This window comes from Sesamum indicum, linkage group LG10, assembly GCF_026168435.1.
Source record: "Sesamum indicum cultivar Baizhima isolate 11 linkage group LG10, ASM2616843v1, whole genome shotgun sequence".
NCBI lineage: Eukaryota > Viridiplantae > Streptophyta > Magnoliopsida > Lamiales > Pedaliaceae > Sesamum > Sesamum indicum.
Genome location: NC_142666.1, coordinates 10236713 through 10258629, shown reverse-complemented (window position 1 = coordinate 10258629; position 21917 = coordinate 10236713). Strand labels below are relative to the sequence as shown.

Here is a 21917-nt window from a genome sequence, read left to right as displayed (position 1 = left end):
TGACATGCACGCTGTGCACTTTGGCGGGAGCCATTCGTACTCAACGTCAACTTTGCAAGGTGTCTCCCCTCCTTCTTCATCAGGTGCCATGACAATAATATGTTTATGCAACTTTTGTGTGGCATCAATCATCACACATACACGAGCAAAGTCCAGTCTCGTGCATGCTCTTGTAATCGCGTCGGGGTAAAGGGGCTTCCCCACACCACTCGCTATAGTGCTCAATCCTTCTGTCGTCCAAAATTCCATCGGAAGGTGTCGTAATTTAATCCAGACGGGCACTTGTGTATGCTTCAACTTTCTCATGGCCATCCCCGGTTCCCACTTTTGAAGTACTATCGGCTGCCCTTGGAACAACCATGGGCCTCCCTCAATTATCTCCTCCATATCAAGAACTGTTTTAAACTGAAAGAAGAAGAATCCGTTTGTGGTCGCTGTCACCTCCCTTAGTGCTGGCCAGACCGAATGTGCAAACTCCTTAAGGTGATGATAATATGGCCGTTTGCCCAAGAAATAGCCAACTGCAGTAGATTTCCAACGTTTAGACCCATTACGTACCGCATCTAAAGAAGGTCGAACGACAACCTCTCCGTTCTGCATTGTTGGGGCAATGAATGATAAGGTTTTCCGGGTCGAATGATTAAATGCATGCGCTATTTTGTCGTCAATAATTGTTTCCGGGTATGCGTGCAACGGGATGTTTCCAATGTACAATCCCGTTGGAACAGGAGCATCATGCATAGCTTGTTTTCTTTCCACAGAATTGCTGACATCAGCCCTATTTTTGCATGTGTCCGCGCTGATGTCAGCCCTAGCTTTCCTTGTATCATCGATGATGTCAGCCCTAGATTTGATAGTGTAATTGCTGACATCAGCCCTAGATGCACCTGTGTCATCAGCCCTAGGAGCAGCGATGATGTCAGCCCTAGCAGCAGTGATGATGTCAGCCCTACTAGGGCTGATGTCAGCAGTATGTTCCAAGCAAGCCTCCATGTCACTCACATTCCCCGCCACATCAGCTCCAACGTTGTCCACCGAGGCGTCCATGTCAGCAACATTGCGCACGTCATCCATCATCGGAATTCCAATGGTCGCCGGCGAGATCTGGTTCTCGTTGCTGCTGTGCAAAGCCGCCGGTGAAGTCTGGTTCGCGTTGCTGCTGTGCAAAGCCGCCGGCGAGGTCTGGTTCGCGTTGCTCAAAGCCGCCGCCGAGATTTGGTTTGGGTTGTTGCTGTGCAAAGCCGCCGGCGGAGGAGGTGTGATTATTCTCCCACGCACAGCCGGTCGACGCTGAAGTGTCGCTGCCATTCCGGTTCCTAGTATCGTCGTCGCCTGTGTTGTACGTCTCCGGCATACCTGTTTCAGCTCGCGGGCAAACGGGTGTTCGTCAACATTCAAGCTTTCCGCCGGCAACCGCGACTTCTCAATCCCAAATCGAGCCTCCCATCGTCGTTTCAGTTCGTTCAGAGCTTCCATTGCCTGTGAGTCGCCATGGTCGATTACCTTGTGTGCGAGAGTGAGGAACTCGTCCAAGTTGAAGTCGCGTGGAGACGAAGACCCATTTCCGCCATTGTTGACGGCGCGAGACCTCAGTTCCAGATCCGGCTGTTCACCGCCCATTTCTTCACCATTTCTCGTCACCGACGTTCCTTCCACCTCCACAGACGGTGGGCTGCCATGGGAGACACCTTCGGTCGCCGGATAAGAGGAGGCCGGCTCGTCTTCTTCCATGGCGAGTTCTTCATCGCGCAGCAACTGTTCATCTTCCTCCCCTCCATCCCCGGCCACCGGACGGCTGTCGGCGTCCTCTCCATCATAGTCGTCGCCGGCCGGCGCTTCTCCTCCATCGCCGGTCGGAGTTTTCATGGGGAAGACAATAGTGTGTGTTATTATTGATGGTGTAGTAGTATGTGTAGTAGGGAGAGAATTTTTAGTGAGAGAATTTTTGCATCTTACTCAACATTTAAGTAACAGGGTGCAGATTATTAAATCTGTACTCTTGTTGCTGAGTTTATATTGGTCATCGGCGTTCATCGGCCAAAGAAAGTTACTAACGAAATTGAGAAGAGACTGCGTTCTTTCTTGTGGAAGGGGACAACAAACAGTGGTTATGCGAAGGTAGCATGGATGTCGGCCGAAGGATGAGGGAGGACTAGGATTCAAGGATATTTCTATCTTGAATCGTGCATTAATGACGAAGAAACTCTGTGATATCATCAGATGTGATAGGACCTCAGTTTGAGTTGAATGGCTTTACCAGGGTCGGTTACGAGACACCTCCATTTGGACGATTAGGGAACATGGAGGCTCATGGGGTTGGCGAAAAATTCTACGTCTACGCGTTTTCCTCCGCCCTATGGTGGACTATCAGATTGGAGACGGGAGGAAATTCTACCTTTGGCAGGACCTGTGGCATTATCTCGGCCCTCTTAGTGTCACATTTCCACGGGGACCGAGGCTACTCGGAATGGAGTTATCAACCAGACTAAGCACGGTGATTAATGGAGGAGAGTGGCGGTGGCCTCCTATCACAGATTTTGAGTGTCTGGAGATCACACACAATTTACCCACCATCCATGGAGGAGAGGACCGCATTATTTGGAGATTTGATCAGGGACAACCCACAGTTCAGGCTCTATACAGGCTTTTTGATCCCCCAGGAACGAAAGTAGGCTGGTCTTCACTACTTTCGGGATCACTGAAGATTCCACGTCACTTGTTCATCCTTTGGCTTGCTATTCTAGGCAAGGTTACGACGGAGAAACCATGGGTAGCCCACCTTGGCCCATGTATTCTATGTAACGAGGGAGCGACAGAGACACATGGCCACTTATTCTTTCAGTGCAGATTTAGTCGACAGTGTCTTACAGCGATCCGGAGAATGGTACGATATTTTTGGCCCAATAGAGACTGGATAACGGATATTGAATGGGCTTCCTAGAGATGGAGAGGTAAGCACATTGTTAACATATCTTATCGAGCACTATTAGCATCATGTGTTTACCACATTTGGAGGGAGAGAAACTTGAGACGATTCGAGCACACCGAGAGGACACCAAGCACCATCGCTTTATTGATTGTTGAGGATATCAGGCAGCGGATCCTTACTATCACTCTACCTAGATCAGTCAGTACACTAGCTTTATATAGACTATGGCGTATCCCTTGGCCTGTCGAGGGAGAAACCAACTGATAACCACATTGTTGTACTGTACTATTATTTTACTTAATGAAACTTACATTTACTGAAAAAAAAAAGAAAATCGTATTGGGCCAGTCTCTATTGGGCCAAGAAAATCGTGGTGGACTATCAAATCGGCGACGGGAGAACATTTTACCTTTGGCAGGACCCGTGGCATTATCTCGGACCGCTTAGTGTCACATTTCCATGGGGACCGAGGCTACTCGGATTGGAGGAATCAGCCAGACTGAGCACGGTGATTAGTGAAGGAGAGTGGCAGTGGCCTCCTATCACAGATTTTGAGTGTCTGGAGATCACACATGGTTTACCCACCATCCATGGAGGGGAGGACCGCATTATTTGGAGATTTGATAAGGGAAAACCCACAACTCAGGCTCTATACAGGCTTTTTGATCCCCCAGGACCGAAAGTAGGCTGGTCTTCACTACTTTCGGGATCACTGAAGATTCCACGTCATTCGTTCATCCTATGGCTTGCTATTCTAGGCAAATTGGCTACGACGGACAAACCATGGTTAGCACACCTTGGCCCATGTATTCTATGTAATGAGGGAGCGACGGAGACACATGGCCACTTATTCTTTCAGTGCAGATTTAGTCAACAGTATCTTACAACAATCTGGAGAATGGTACGTATTCTTGGCCCAATAGAGACTGGATAACGGATATTGAATGGGCTTCCCAAAGATGGAGAGGTAAGCATATTGCTAACATATCTTATCGAGCAATATTAGCATCATGTGTTTACCACATTTGGAGGGAGAGAAACTTGAGACGATTCAAGCACACCGAGAGGACACCTAGCACCATGGCTTTATTGATTGTTGAGGATATCAGGCAGCGGATCCTTAGTACCTCACTACCTAGATCAGTCAATACACGAGCTTTATATAGACTGTAGCGTATCCCTTGGCCTGTCGAGGGAGAAACCAGCTGATAACCACATTGTTGTACTGTACTATTATTTTATTTTACTTATTGAAACTTATATTTACCCAAAAAAAAAATAATAACTACAAGTAAATATAAAAGGGAAACAAACTTATTTTAATAAAATCGTGCAAAACAGCTAACTTTTGAACGTTTTCAGAATTCGACGAAACTTGACCCAGTCATTGGTCTAAACCCAAGAATTTGTGTGGTAAATTTCCTTAGCGTAATAATACCTACAAGTTAGTATAAAAGGGAAACAAACTTGTTTAAATAAAACAGCACAAAACAGCGATATTTTGAACGTTCTCAGAATTCGACGAAACTTGACCCAAACGTTGGTCTAAACCCAAGTATTTGTGTTGTAAATTTGCTAAGCGTAATAACAACTACAAGTTAGTATAAAAGGGAAACAAACTTGCTTTAATAAAACTATGCAAAACAACTAACTTTAGAACGTACTCAGAATTCGACGAAACTTGACCCAATCGCAGCTCTAGACCCAAGCATTTGTATTGTAAATGTTCTAAGCGTATACAAGTTAGTACAAAAGGAAAACAAACTTGATTTAATAAAACCGTGCAAAACTGCTAAATTTTGAACATTCTCAAAATTCGACGAAACTTGACCCAAACGTTAGTCTAGACCCAAGTATGTGTTGTAAATTTGTTAAGCCTAATAATAACTACAAGTTAGTATAAAAGGGAAACAAACTAGTTTTAATAAAAACGTGCAAAAAAGCTAAATTTTGAGCATTCTCAAAATTCGACGAAACTTGACCCAAACGTTGGTCTAGACCCAAGAATTTGTATGTTTAAATTTCCTGAGCGAAATAATAACTACAAGTTAGTATAAAAGGGAAACAAGCTTGTTTCAATAAACCGTGCAAAACTGCTAAATTATAAGCGTTCTTAGAATTCGACGAAACTTGACCCAAACGAAGGTTCAGACCCAAGAAAATTGTGTGCTAAGGTCCACGTCACTTATTCATCCTATGGCTTGCTATTCTTGGCAAGCTGCCTACGACAGACAAACCATGGTTATCTCACTTCGGCGATTGCATACTTTGTAACGAGGGGGCAATAGAGACACATTCACACCTTTTCTTCCAGTGTAGATTTAGCTAACAGTGTCTCACAGCAATTCGGAGAAAGGTACGATTGCATTGGCCCAATAGAGACTGGGCGAACGACATTGAGTGGGCTTCTCGCAGATGGAGGGGTAAGCACATCGTTATCATAACTTATCGAGCACTACTAGCATCTTCTGTTTACCACATTTGGAGGGAGAGAAACTTGAGACGTTTTGAGCACATTGAGAGGACTCCGAGCACCATGGCGTTATTGATAGTTGATGATGTCAGGCAGCAGATCATTAGTATTTCATTAGCTAGTTCTATCAGTACACGAGCTTTGTATAGACTATGGCGTATCCCTTGGCCTATCGAGGGAGAAACCACCTCATGATCACTTTGTTGTACTATACCATTTTTTACTTAATGAAAATTACATTTACCCAAAAAAAAATAAATAAATTGTGTGTTAAATTTTCTAAGCAAAATAATAACTATAAGTAAGTATAAAAGGGAAACAAACTTGCTTTAATAAAATCATGCAAATCAGCTAATTTGGAACGTTCTCAGAATTCGCAGATGATCTTCTCCTCTTTTGTAAAGCTGACAAGGACTTGGTTAGAACCCTAAAGGTGGGACTGGACAGGTTTGCAGAATGGTCGGGCCTCCGGTTGAATATTCAAAAGAGTCACCTAAGTATCTCCCAGTCTGCACAAGAAAGGAAAGAACAACTACTATCGATCTTTGGCTTCCAGGAGGGGAAACTCCCAATGAGGTACTTGGGCCTACCTCTAATCTCATCTAGGCTTTCTATCTCTGATTGTCAGCCACTTTTATCTAAAATTGATGCTCGTATTGCTGGTTGGGAGGGAATGTCATTATCATATGCTGGTCGGGTACAAATCATAAAAACAGTTCTTTCAGCATTGAGCTTGTATTGGGCTTCTGCATTCATATTACCGAAGGCGGTTATTAAGGAAGTGGAGAAACGCCTACGACTATTCCTCTGGAAAGGCACTTCAGGCACAGGATATGCCAAAGTTGCGTGGAAAGATGTTTGCAAAACCGATGGTGGAAGGGGGACAGGGTATAAAAGATATTGGTATACTCAACCAAGCTCTAATGACAAAGAAATTGTGTGACATCATTAGATGTGACCGAACGTCTATCTGGGTAGAGTGGCTACAACGTGGACGACATCGAAATAATTCCATTTGGACAGTTGATGAGAAGGGAGGATCGTGGACTTGGAGAAAGATGCTTCGACTACGCAACCTCATCCAACCAATGGTGGAGCTGCAAATTGGAGATGGGAGAAGCTTCTATCTTTGGAAGGATCCATGGCATCATCTTGGACCCCTGATTACTAGATTTCCATGTGGACCGAGACTACTTGGGCTTGATGAATCTACAAAGCTTCATATGGTTATAGTTGACGGCCAATGGCACTGGCCTCTCATTACTGAATTGGAATGCCTTCAGATTATCTACACATTACCCCTGATTAATGGTGGTGAGGATAGAATCATTTGGCGGTTTCCCGATGGGCGTCCCACTGCCCAAGCTCTGTACTGGCTTCTTTGCCCACCAGGACCAAAAGTAGGATGGACTTCACTACTTTCGGGTTCGTTGAAGATTCCACGACATTCCTTTATCTTATGGATGGCTATTCTGGAAAAATTACCTACAACGGATAAACCGTGGTTCACACCTTGGAGGGTGTATTCTTTGTGATGGGGACGTAGACGAGACACATTCCCACTTGTTCTTTCGATGTCGATTCAGTAGACGATGCCTCTCAGCACTACGACAAATTATTCGATTAACGTGGCCCAATAGAGAATGGGCAAGGGATGTGGAATGGGCAACTAGGAAATGGAGCGGGAAACATATCATCAATATTGCATATAGAGCGCTACTTGGGTCATTCGTTTACCATATATGGCGGGAAAGAAACTCGAGACGGTTCCAACAGATTGAGCATTCAGAAAAGATATTGGCTTCTTTTATTGTTGACGATATTAGACAGAGGATTTTGAGTGTCAATCTACCTAGGTCCATTAGTACATGTGCTCTTTATACACTATAGCGCATCCCTTGGTCTGTCGAGGGATAGCCAATTGACTGTTGTACTGTACTATTATTTACTTAACGAAACTTACCTTTACCGAAAAAAAAAACTTGACCCAAACGTTGGTCAAGACCCAAGCAATTCTGTGGTAAATTTGATAAGCGTAATAATAACTACAAGTTAGTATAAAAGAGAAACAAGCTTGTTTCAATAATTCGTGCAAAACAGCTAAATTTTGAGCATTTTAGAATTCGACGAAACGTGACCCAAACGAAGGTCTAGACCCAAGAATTTGTGTGATAAATTTTCTAAGCGTAATAATAACTACAAGTTAGTATACAACGGAAACAAACTTGCTTTAATAAAACCGTGCAAAACAGCTATATTTTGAACGTTCTTAGAATTCGATGAAACTTGACCCAAATGTTGGTCTAGACCCAAGTATGTGTTGTAAATTTGTTAAGCATAATAATAACTACAAGTTAGTATAAAAGGGAAACAAACTAGTTTTAATAAAAACGTGCAAAACAGCTAAAATTTGAACGTTCTCAGAATTCGACGAAACTTGACCCAAACGTTGGTCTAGACCTAAGCATTTGTGTTGTAAATTTGTTAAGCGTAATAATAACTACAAGTTATTATAAAAGGAAAACAAACATGTTTTAATAAAACCGTGGAAAACAGCTAAATTTTGAGCGTTCTCAGAATTCGACGAACTCGAACCAAATTTGACTGTTGTACTGTACTACTATTTACTTAATGAAACTTACCTTTACCGAAAAAAAAAAAAAAACTTGACCCAAACTTAGGTCTAGACCCAAGAATTTGTGGGTTAAATTTCCTAAGCGAAATAATAACTACAAGTTAGTATAAAAGGGAAACAAACTTGATTTAATAAAACCGTGCAAAACAGTTAAATTTTGAATGTTTTCAGAATTCGATGAAACTTGACCCAAACGTTGGTCTAGACCAAAGCATTTGTGTTGTAAATTTGCTAAGGGTAATAGTAACTACAAGTTAGTATTAAAGGGAAACAAACTTGCTTAAATAAAACCGTGCAGAACAACTAAATTTTTAACGTTCTCAGAATTCGACGAAACTTGACCCAAACGTAGATCTAGACCCAAGTATTTGTGTTATGCATTTGCTAAGTGTAATAATAACTATAAGTAAATATAAAAGTGAAACAAACTTGTTTTAATAAAATAGTGCAAAACAACGATATTTTGAACGTTCTCAGAATTCGACGACACTTGACCCAAACGTTGGTCTAAACCCAAGCATTTGTGTCGTAAATTTGCTAAGCGTAATAAGTTATTATAAAAGGGAAACAAACTTGCTTTAATAAAATCGTGCAAAACAGCTAACTTTTGATTAGTAAAGAGTAATTCTATAGTACAACATGTGATTATCAAATGGTTTCTCCCTCTACCCAAGGGATACGCCATAATCTATACAATGCTCGTGTACTGACTGGCGATGCTAAATCAACGCTAAGAATCCTCTCTATTCTCTCTCACACACTACTACACCACAAAAATCACATACACTTGCCCTAGCAACCACAACCACCGCCGGCGATGAGGGAGGGGCTCCGACCGACGAGGAGGAGAAGGACGGTGATGGGGGACGATCGGAAACTGAAGACCGACGACTGGTTTCCGGCGAGCAACATGTGTTCATGGCGGAAATCGAAAAGACGCGACTGTTGGGTGGCCGATCGGAGGCGGTTTCAGATGAAACTGATTCTCCTACTTGCTGCCATGGATTTAGTGAAGGTAATGGACGGTTTTTGGCCGGAAAAGGCGACCTTTCTAGTACGGATTTGATAGACTCAAATCTAGGGTTTTGTGCCGTCGCGGATAGTGAACAGACACGTGAGGAAGACGAACCGACTCCCGTCGTTTTGGCCATGACAGACGAACAGTTGATGATCTCTGAGGGTGGTGACACCATTCCAGTTCATAAAGCTTCTAACTTGGCCGGGAATGAAGGAGACAAGGTGCGCCGCCCTATTCTAGGGTTTAATGGCGCAACCTTGAATGGCGACAATGGCGGACAGCAGGAAGGGGTGTTCAATATGGTGGAGTTTCTTCGTCTAGCCAACACTGTTATCGACGCTGGCGATCGTGAATCAAGAACGGCGCTGGAAGAACTTAAATCGAAGTGGAAACGTCGCTTTGGGAAGGAGGCCTTTACTCGCTGTTTTCCGGCAACAGCACCACATAAGGCACCACCGATTGTCAAACGCACGCCATGGAGAACGCTGATTCCGGCGGGGGATGGAGAAAAAACGGTCGAAAACTACTCTGGTTTGAAAATGGGTTTGCTGCCGGCGAAAACCCGACTTTCGGCGACTTTGATGGTGGTTCCGCATCGAAAAAGCTGGACAGGGGTGCTGGTTCAGTTTCCGAACTGATTCCGGCGAGAAAATCAGAAGTCCAACTGGCGATTGCTAGGGCTGACGTGGAGCAGGTGCATGATGATGTGGCGCCGGTAATTGATGATGCAGTGGCTGACGCAGTTGCTGACTGTTCTGCTGATGTCATTGCTGATGAAGAATGTGATGTCACTACTGATGCAGATTGTGATGTCACTGCTGATGCAGACTGTGATGTCACTAATGATGCGGATTGTGATGTCATTGCTGATGCAGACTGTGATGTCACTGCTGATGTACTCTAAAAATTCTCTCTATTCTCTCACACACACTAGTACACCACTAAACACACACACACATGCCCTAGCCACAAAATCACCGACCGCGATGAGGAGTGGGCTCCGGCCGACGGCGAGGAGGGGGAAGGTGATGATGGCCGGCGAGAAGTTAGTCATATTTCCGACGAACAGCATGTTTTTCCGGCAGAACCCGAGAAGACGATGAGTGAACGATTGGAAGAGGAAGACTCCAATCCTTCGTCGCATGGTATTGGCGAAGGCAAAAGCAGATTTCTGGCCGGAAAAGGAGAGATTGGGTACACTGTTTCATCATCTGAAAAACTAGGGTTTTGCGCCGCCAAGGAAACCGAACAGACACATATGGAAGATGAAGCGATTCTGTCCAGATCTGCCAAACAAACGATGGGGGAAGACGATCCAAGGATTGCAGAGGACGAAAACGAAATTTTGATGCGGAAAAACATGGATTTAGGCCTGATTATGAAGGATTTCGAAGTACAGCAAAAACTAGGGTTTTCTGGAAAAAGTGCGGCTGAGGAAGATGAACGGACACAAACAAAAAAACTGACGCATGATGAGATTTTTTCGACAACTGAGGGCTGCAAAACTATTGAAGGAGATGGAAAAAACTCAACCATGGAAAAAAATCGCAGCTTGACGACTGTACATGAGAAATCTAAAATAGGGTTCATTGACGGTGCTACTTCTAAAGCCGTTAATGGTGGAAGCATTGGAAGTCGTTCGCCGGCCGAATTCAATTTTGAGGAATTTATGATGCTTGCAAATAAGGTTTTGGACGGAGATGAGACATCAATGGAAGCACTCAACAATCTCAAAATCCGATGGGAAGCTAAATTCGGTCGAAGTTACAGATCTGTGGCTGTGCCGTCGTATATCAGATTCCGAAACCCTTGGCGATGCTCTATTCCACCGCGTCGCAACATTCTGACCGGAAAACAGGCGGATGAGATGAACAATACTACTGCGGTTACTGGTTTCAGTACTTCACCGGAGAATCGATCTTCATCGGATTCTGGGCAGATTCCGGCGACAGAAAATAGACCTCCGACGATGACAGATAAGATCCCGGCTGTACAACATGCTGACGTGGAACCGGTAAGCAATGACGTGGAGGAAGATGCTCATGACGCAGCAGTTGACTTGGGAGGAGATGCTGATGTCATGCATGATGTATCATATGATGTCATGCATGATGTGGATGCTGATGTCATGCATAACGTACATGCTGATGTCAACAATGATGTGGAAAAAAATAGCCCTATCTCTACACAAGTGCGCTCATTTCCTAAGGGATTGTTTGTGGGTAATATTCTATTGAATGCAAATACGAATATGGGCATTGATGACAAAATTGCGGACGCTTTTAATAAATCATCTCGGAGGACTCTATCATATATACCTCCTACAATACAAAATGGGGAAGTGGTTGTGAGACCAACGATGGAAGCTATACGCAATGGATCAACCAAGTGGAAGACCACTGCGGTTGGTTATTTTCTTGGAAAACGACCGTACTTTTATCATGTTAAAGATTTTGCCTTCTCTGTCTGGTCTGGACTCCGGGAGGTAAAGGCCACAATGTACGGATTTTTTTTCTTCCAGTTCAAAACTGTTGCATATATGGAAGAAGCAATTGAAGGAGGACCGTGGTTGTTTCAAGGACAACCAATTGTGTTGCAAAAATGGGAGTCCGGGATGGTGATGAGGAAATTAAAACATACACAAGTCCCTATTTGGATAAAATTGAGACACTTGCCGGTAGAATTATGGACTGATGAGGGCCTCAGTACGGTGGCCAGTGGTATTGGCAAACCTTTATATCCGGATGCGATTACGAGGGCATGCATGAGACTGGACTTCGCTCGTGTATGCGTGATGTTGGATGTAAGCTCGACATTACCTAAACATATTATCATTATGACGCCTGACGAGGAAGGAGGAGAGACACCATGCAAAATTGACGTGGAATATGAGTGGATTCCTCCCAAATGTACTAGTTGTATGACGTTAGGCCACTCGGCCAAGAACTGTGTGCTAAATAAACCATCCAAACCAATAAAACCACCGGTCGCCGTTTACATTCCTAAAACGGGACCTGTGAGGTCACCACCACTGCCTGCTCAGGAGATGATACCACTAGCTCGAGAGGTAGATAAACAGAGAGATGAGCGTGAACCTCATCGAGGTGGTGGCGTGAGGATGAGTCGAGAGGAGAAGGGTAAGGAGATTATTGTATATAATATGTTTGATGCTCTACACTTACTTGATGATGCAGATGAGATGTCTCGGGGTCCTAATCAAAGCAACCCCATGCTTGGTGATCCATGTTGAATGCAGCAATATGGAATGTTCGTGGCCTGAACAAAAGAGACCATCAGCTAGTAGTGAAGCACATTGTTGATGAGTTCAGGTTACAGTTTCTTGGTCTTCTTGAAACTCGTACTCGTATTAATAACGTTGTTGCTATTCAATCTTACTTATTACCTCATTGGAAATGGTTTGTGGACTATGGATTAATTGGTAATCGGATTTGGATTGCATGGAACGAGAATTCCATTGATGTTGAAGTAGTTAACTATAGTACACAATTTATCCACTGCATTGTTTATATACGGTCACTGCATGAGTCAGTTGCTATCACTGTGATTTATGGAGCTACGGAGGTGGCAGAAAGGAGAGAGTTATGGAATTATTTAGAAACTATTGCCATGCAGAGTGTTGATATCCCGTGGCTTATTGGAGGAGATTTCAATGCGGTGCGAGATTTTAGTGAAATATGTGGAGCATCGGGAGACAATCGAATGGCAATGGAAGAATTTAATGGATGCATTCAGAATGCGGGTTTATTACCATTACCCATGCAGGGAGAATGGTATACATGGCATAATTGCAGCGCAAGTCCACGGAATCTTTGGAAAAGATTAGACCAAATGCTGATTAATGATAGATGGATGGCTCGGTTTCCAACATCATTTTATACCAGCCTCACACCACGTACTTCAGACCACTCACCGCTGGTGTTATACGGAGATAATCAGCAACAATATGGAGGTATGTTTCGATTTGATAACTACCTCACACAATCACCAGATTTTATTCCCAGTGTGCAGCGGATTTGGCAACACCACATCATAGGGGTGCCTATGTATGCGGTAACAAGGAAACTTAAAGCATTAAAACCGGTGTTTAGAGAGCAGAGGAGAAAAAAAGGGGGACTTATCTCAAAATATCCAGCTAGCTAAAGAGTTTCTTGAGAAGGCGCAATTACTTGTTAGTTCTAACAGACGAAATGAACTATTCTTACAGCTAGAACACTGCTGCCCGATTGTACTAGCTAAAGCAGCCAAACTTGAACAGATTATGCTTCAACAGCGTGCAAAAATGCAGTGGATGAAAGGGGGTGACCAATGCTCCCGGGTGTTCTTTCGTAAGATTGCTCAAAGAAGATCAGCGAGGAGAATCTTACAAATCAATGATGAACACGGAGCCACTCACACAGATCCAGAAGCAGTAATAAATGAGTTTGTAACATTCTACCAAACTCTACCTGGGGGGGAGCAACGACGAGATGTGATAGATCTTCGATTCTTGCGACCTTGGACCAAATATACATTGAATCAAGAAGACATTAACTCTTTACTCTTACCATTCACAATAGCGGATGTCAAACAGGCAGTTTTTGACATTGCTGAGGATAAGGCACCGGGACCAGATGGGTATTCATCGGGTTTCTTCAAAGCTTCATGGCCTATAATAGGGCAGGAGGTGTCTTCGGCAGTGCTGAAATTCTTTAATACGGGCCGAATTCTGAACCAGATAAATACTACACTTTTGGCACTCATACCAAAGGTACACTCCCCTATGACAGTTGGTGATTTTCGACCTATATCTTGTTGCAATGTATTATATAAGATTATTGCCAAGCTCATTGTTCAACGACTGAGTGTGATAGTGGACAACCTTATAAGTCCGTGCCAAGCGGCGTTTGTGCCTGGACGAAGCATATGCAATAATATTATGTTGGCACAGGAGCTGTTTACGGGATATAACCAGGCTCGACTACCACCCAGGTGTGCTTTAAAAGTGGATATTCGAAAGGCATATGATACGGTGGAGTGGGATTTCCTAATTGCTGCAATGGAGTTATATGGGTTCCCCTCTACATTCGTGAAGTGGATTGAGGCGTGTATCACAACACCCTCATATTCTGTTGGGCTAAATGGGAAACCTCATGGTTTCTTTAGAGGGGCTAGAGGGCTTCGACAGGGTGACCCTCTATCGCCGTACCTGTTTGTGATTGTGATGGAAGTCCTACATTTGGGTTTCCTACAGTTGATTGATCAGGATGAATTATTTTCCTTCCATTGGAAGTGTGATGCAGCCAGGGTTTTTCAGCTGGGGTTTGCTGATGATTTGCTGCTATTCTGTCGTGCTGATATGGAATCTATTGGAGTCTTCAAAAATGGATTAGATCGCTTTGCTGAATGGTCGGGGCTCAGGCTAAACGTGCAAAAAAGCCATCTTATTATCTCACGTTCAGCACAAGGACTACGCGAGGCAATGCTGGCAGCACTCGGATTTCAAGAGGGAGTCTTACCAATGAGGTACCTGGGGTTACCACTCTTATCTTCTCGATTAACGATTGCTGATTATCAACCATTACTGTTGAAAATTGATAAACGTATTGCTGGTTGGGAGGGTATGGCTATTTTATATGCCGGTAGGGTGCAAATCATAAAATCTGTACTCATGTCGCTGAGTTTATATTGGCTTCGACATTCATATTGCCAAAGAAAGTTACTAACGAAATTGAGAAGAGACTGCGAACTTTCTTGTGGAAGGGGACTACAACTAGTGGTTATGCAAAGGTAGCATGGAAGGATCTATGTCGGCCGAAAGATGAGGGAGGACTAGGATTCAAGGATATTTCTAACGTGAATCGTGCACTAATGATGAAGAAACTCTGTGATATCATCAGGTGCGATAGGACCTCAATATGGGTTGAATGGCTTTACCAGGGTCGGTTACGAGACACCTCTATTTGGATGATTCGAGAGCATGGAGGTTCATGGGGTTGGCGAAAAATCCTACGTCTAAGGGTTTTCCTCCGGCCCATGGTCGACTATCGGATAGGGGACGGGAGGAGATTTTATCCTTGGCAAGACCCGTGGCATTATCTTGGCCCTCTAAGTAACACATTTCCACGGGGATTGAGACTACTCGGAATGGAGGAATCAGCTAAACTCAATACGGTGATTAGTGGAGGAGAGTGGCAGTGGCCTCTTATCACAGATTTTGAGTGTTTGGAGATAACACATGCATTACCCACGATCCATGGAGGGGAGGATCGTATTATTTGGAGATTTGAGCAAGGACATCCCACAACTCAAGCTCTGTACAAATTATTTGATCCCCCAGGACCAAAAGTAGGATGGTCTTTACTACTTTCGGGATCTCTGAAAATTCCACGCCATTTATTCATCTTATGGCTTGCTATTCTTGGCAAGCTAGCCACGACGGACAAACCATGGCTAACACACCTTGGCCCTTGTATTCTGTGCAGCGAGGGAGCGATAGAGACACATGGACACCTATTCTTTCAGTGCAGATTTAGTCGTCAGTGTCTTGTAGCAATCCGCAGAATGGTACGATTTTATTGGCCCAATAGAGACTGGCAAACGGATGTTGAGTGGGCTTCCCTGAGATGGAGGGGTAAACACATTGTTAACATGTCTTATCGAGCACTATTAGCAGCCTTCGTTTATCACATCTGGAGGGAGAGAAACTTGAGAAGATTCGAGCACACCGAGAGGACAGCTACCACCATGGCTTTATTGATAGTTGAGGATATTAGACAACGAATCCTTAGCATTACTCTACCTACATCAGTCAGTACACGAGCATTATTTAGACTATGGCGTATCCCTTGGCCTGTCGAGGGAGAAACCAAACTGATGATCACATTGTTGTACTGTACAATTATTTTTTTTGGTAAATGTAATTTGCATTAAGATAATAAAGTTACCGTACAACAGTCAATTGGTTTATCCCTCGACAGGCCAAGGGATACGCCATAATCTGTAAAGAGCAATTGTGCTAATGGAATTAGACATATTAATACTCAAGATCCTCTGTCTAATATCATCTACAATGAATGAAGCCAAAGCGTTTGCCGGATGCTCAATTTGCTGGAATCGTCTCAAGTTTCTTTCTCGCCATATATGGTAGACGAGTGATCCAAGTAGTGCTCGATAGGCTGAATTAATAATATGCTTCCCTCTCCATTTTCTTGTTGCCCATTCGATGTCCCTTCCCCATTCCCGGTTGGGCCAAGGGACTCGAATAATCCGTCGAACAGCTGCAAGGCATAATCTACTGAATCGGCATCGGAAGAAGAGGTGGCTATGCGTCTCTAATGCCTCCTCGTTACAAAGAATACACCCACCAAGGTGTGTGAGCCATGGTCTGTCAGTTGTCGGTAACTTTTCCTGAATAGCCATCCATAAGATAAATGAATGGCGTGGAATCTTCAAAGGTCCCGAAAGTAGTGAAGTCCAGCCCACTTTCGGTTCAGGCGGGCAAAAGAAAAAAAAGTCGGTAAAGTGCTTGGGTAGTGGGTTGCCCCTCAGGAAATCGCCAAATGATTCTATCATCGCCTCCATGAATCTGGGGTAGTGTATATGTGATTTGAAGGCATTCCAGATCCGTGATAAGGGGCCAGTACCATTGGCCTCCGTCAATGACCGAAGAAAGTTTAGTGGAGTCTTCAAGTCCAAGTAAGCTCGGTCCGCGTGGAAATCTAGGAAGCAGGGGTCCAAGTTGATGCCATGGATCCTTCCACAGATAGAAGCTTCTCCCATCTCCAATATGAAGCTCCACCATTGGTTGTATAGATCTGCGCAGACGAAGCATTTTTCTCCAACCCCACGATCCTCCATGTTCGCCAACTGTCCATATGGAGTTGTTCCGTAATCGTCCGTGCTGCAACCACTCAACCCAGATAGATGTTCGGTCGCATCTAATGACGTCGCACAATTTTTTTGTCATTAAGGCACGATTAAGAATACCAATTATTTTACTTAATGAAACTTACATTTACCAAAAAAAAAAAAAAAAGATAGAAAATTTCAGCAATTTTGCTACGAATATGGCTCCGATTCCGCTATTTATTGGGAATATTCCGTTGCATGCTAACTCGAATATGACTATCAATGACAAAATTGCTCATGCATTTCATAACTCAACTCGCAAGACCTTATCTTATGTGGCTCCAACGGTACAAAATGGAGAGGTTATAGTGCGACCAACATTGGATATTATACGAAGGATCTAAACGATGGAGGGCTACCGCGGTGGGGTATTTCCTAGGAAAAAGGCCGTATTTTCATCATCTGAAAGAGTTTGCAATGTCTGTATGGCCGGGCTTGAAGGAGGTCACTGGTACTAATAGTGGATTTTTTTCCTCCAATTCAAATCAGTAGCTGATATGGAAGATGTTATTGAAGGAGGGCCGTGGTTATTTCAGGGGCAGCCTATTGTTCTCCAAAAATGGGAACCAGGGATGGTTTTAAGGAAACTACAGCATACACAAGTTCCTGTGTGGATAAAACTTCGTCACCTTCCAGTCGAGTTCTGGACAGAGGAAGGTCTTAGTACGGTGGCCAGTGGAGTGGGTAAACCACTATACCCGGATGCAATTACGAGAGCATGCACAAGGCTAGACTTCGCTCGTGTATGCGTAATGTTGGATGTGACCTCAAACTTACCAAAGCACATTATAATTATGAATCCGGATGAGGACGGAGGCGAATCACCTTGCAAAGTAGACATTGAGTACGAATGGCTACCACAGAAGTGCAACAGTTGTATGACATTGGGACACTCTGCTAAAGATTGTGTTCTCAACAAACCAAAACCAGTTAAACCACCGATCGCGGTATATGTACCCAAAGTGGGGACGCTGCAAGAACCAACAAGGCCTGAACGGAATCGGAACCACCCTAGGGAGGATGATGATACTACTAATATACCATCTCGGCCACCACATATGCCTGATCGGAACAATAGCAGACCACCACCAGCTTCAGTGGTAGGAAAGCAGAGGGAGGGACGTGAGTACACTAGAGATACAACCGGCCCAAGTCGTGAGGAGAGGGGTAAGGCGCTTGTTATATATAATACTTTTGATGCACTTCACCTACTGGATGATACAGATGAGTCGTCTTGGGGTCCTAAGCACAGCAGCCCCATACCTAGTGATCCATGTTGAATGCAGCAATATGGAATGTTCGTGGCCTGAACAAACGAGACCATCAGTTGGCAGTCAAAGACATCGTTGCTGAGTTCAGGTGACAATTCCTCGGTCTCCTTGAAACTCGTGTTCGTATTAATAATGCAGCTCAAATTCAATCTTTTCTCTTACCCCAATGGAAATGGTATGTGGATTATGGATCTTCTGGTAATCGCGTGTGGATTGCATGGAATGAGAGTTTTATTGATGTTGCTGTGGTTGAATGTGGAACGCAATTTATATACTGTCTTGTTACTATCCGTGCAATACATGAGTCAATTGCTGTTACTGTCGCTTATGGAGCTACTGAGGTGGTTGATAGGAGAGAATTATGGAATGCCCTGGAAAATTTAGCTATACAGTGTGCTGATATCCCATGGATGATTGGAGGGGACTTTAATGCAGTTCGCGACCTCAGCGAAGTATGTGGCACATCAGGGGATATCCGAACAGCTATGGAAGACTTTAATGCAGCCATTCAGAATACAGGACTACTACCACTACCCATGCAGGGAGAGTGGTACACATGGCACAACCACAGTGCGACACCCCGGAATCTCTGGAAAAGACTGGACCGCATGTTGATAAATGATAGATGGATGGCACGGTTCCCTAACACATTCTACTCGGTCCTTACACCACGCACTTCAGACCACTCACCGATGGTACTATATGGGGACCGACAGCAGCAATATGGAGGTATGTTCCGATTTGATAACTACCTCGCTCGTTCACCTGAGTTTATTCCTAGTGTGCAGAATATATGGCAACATAATATTATTGGGACGCCTATGTATGCTGTGACACGCAAACTCAAAGCATTGAAACCAATCTTTCGAGAGCAAAGGAGGAATAAAGGGGACCTATCGCACAATGTCCAAATGGCAAAAGGGTTTCTTGAAGCAGCACAACTACTAGTAAGCTCAAGCAGGCGAGATGAGCTATACATACAACTAGAACACTGTTGCCGACTCGTACTAGCCAAAGCAACAAAATTGGAGCAGATTATGCTACAACAACGTGCGAAGATGCAGTGGATGAAGGGCGATGATCAGTGCTCCCGAGTGTTCTTTCGGAAGATTGCCCAACGAAGATCATCAAGAAGGATCTTCCAGATCCAGAAGAAGTTATTAATGAGTTTGTCACATATTACCAAAGCCTGCTAGGGGGAGACAGACGATGAACAGCTAATGACATTCTGTTTCTCAGACCGTGGGCTAGGCACATTTTGAGTAATGAGGAATCTACCGCTTTACTGTTACCGTTCACACCAGCAGATGTTAAACAGGCAGTTTTTGACATTGATGAGGACAAGGTCCCAGGCCCGGACGGATACTCATCGGGCTTCTTCAAAGCAGCATGGCCTATTGTTGGACAGGAGGTGACTTCAGCAGTACTGGACTTCTTTAGTACAGGCCGACTTCTGAAGTAGATAAATACTACACTTTTGGCGCTCATACCAAAAGTACATTCCCCTATGACGGTTAGTGATTTTCGGCCCATAGCATGCTGTAATGTGATTTACAAGATCATTGCAAAGCTCATTGTCCAAAGACTGAGTGTGATAATGGACAAACTGACCAGCCCATGCCAAGCGGCATTTGTGCCGGGACGCAGCATTGGAGATAACATCATGTTAGCACAGGAAATCTTTACGGGATACAACCAGTCTCGTCTACCTCCTAGATGTGCTCTGAAAGTTGACATCCGGAAGGCATATGACACAATGGATTGGGATTTCTTGAGAGCAGTTATGGAGATGTTTGGGTTCCCTATTACTTTTGTGAAGTGGATTCAGGAGTGTGTGACAACGCCTTCATTCTCTGTTGGACTAAATGGAAAGCCCCATGGATTCTTTCGAGGAGCCAGAGGACTTCGGCAAGGTGACCCTTTATCACCCTACCTATTTGTGCTTGTGATGGAAGTCCTACACTTGGGCTTCCTGCAGTTGATTGATTAGGAGGAGATATTTTCCTATCATTGGAAATGCGAGGCAGCCAGGATCTTTCAGTTGGGGTTTGCTGATGATGTGATATTATTTTGCCGTGCTGATATGAACTCTCTAAGAATCTTTAAAGCAGGACTGGATCGTTTTGCCGAATGGTCGGGTCTTAGACTGAACGTGCAGAAAAGCCACTTGATTATCTCACGCTCAGCGCAAGCATTTTTCGGTAAATGTAAATTTCATTAATAAAGAGTAATGGTACAGTACAACATGGTACAACATGGGATTATCAACTGGTTTCTCCCTCTACCCAAGGGATACGCCATAATCTATACAATGCTCGTGTACTGACTGACGATGCTAAATCAACGCTAAGAATCCTCTGTCTGACGTCATTGATGATTAGTATGCTCAATGTGGCCGGTGTCCGCTCAGTATGATCAAATCTCCTCAAGTTCCTCTCCTTCCATATGTGGTAGACGCACGCCGCCAGTAGTGTACGGTAAGCTCTATTAATAATGTGCTCCCCTCTCCATTTCCGTGTCGCCCATTCAATATCTGTTGCCCAATCTCTATTGGGCCAGTGAAAGCGAATCCTTCTGCGAATCTCATAAAGGCACTGACGACTAAATCTGCATTGGAAGAATAAATGTGGATGAGATTCCGTAGCTCCCTCATCGCACAGTATGCACACCCCCAGGTGGGATAGCCATGATTTGTCTGTGGTAGGAAGTTTGCCAAGGATTGCTAGCCATAAGATGAACGAATGGCGAGGAATCTTCAAGGAGCCCAAAAGTAGTGAAGACCATCCTACTTTCGGCTCGGGGTGAGTGAATAATCGGTAGAGGGCCTGAGTAGTAGGTTGCCCTTCGTCACATCTCCACACCACCCGATCCTCTCCTCCGAGAATAAGCGGTAGGTTATGTGTGATTTCCAAACATTCAAAGTCAGTGATGGTAGGCCATTGCCATTCTCCTGCTGAAATCACCAAGCTGAGTTTTGCTGATTCTTCAAGTCTAAGATGGCGGGGACCTTGAGGGAATCGCTCGATAAGTGGACCCAAGTGATGCCACGGGTCCTGCCAAACAAAGAATCTGTCTCCATTTCCAATCTGGTAATCCACGATAGTGCGAAGGAAAGGACGTAGCCTGAGTATTTTTCGCCATCCCCAAGAACCTCCATGTTCACGAATAGTCCAAATCGATCTCTCACGTAATCGGTCTTGGTAGAGCCACTGAACCCATATGGATGTCCTGTCACACTGGATAACATCACATAGTTTCTTGCTCATTAATGCGCGATTCAAGGTGGAGATATCCTTGAACCCAAGTCCCCCCTCATCCATCGGTCGACACACATCTTTCCAGGCTACCTTAGCGTACCCACTGGACGTCGTACCCTTCCATAGGAAGGTCCTCAACCTCTTCTCAATTTCACTGATGACTTTCTTAGGTAATATGAATGCAGAAGCCCAATATAAGCTCAATGCTGAGAGCACAGATTTGATGATTTGTACCCGCCCAGCATATGATAATGAAATCCCTTCCCATCCATTAATACGTGCATCAATTTTTGAGATAAGTGGTTGGCAATCAGAGATGGTCAGCCTAGACGAGATTAAGGGAAGACCCAGGTACCTCATTGGAAGGTGGCCCTCCTGAAAGCCCAAAATATCTAGCATCTGGTCCTTCAAATTTTGAGCCGAACG

At 44.2% G+C, this 21917-nt stretch overlaps 1 protein-coding gene across 1 annotated transcript; it reads left to right on the top strand.

Moving 5' to 3' along the window:
* The first annotated feature begins 6235 nt into the window (after positions 1-6235).
* Positions 6236-6937, top strand: LOC105180109 (uncharacterized). The gene has a single exon (XM_011103759.1). The coding sequence runs from the start codon at positions 6236-6238 to the stop codon at positions 6935-6937; it is 702 nt and encodes a 233-aa protein (XP_011102061.1).
* The last annotated feature ends 14980 nt before the right edge of the window (positions 6938-21917 follow it).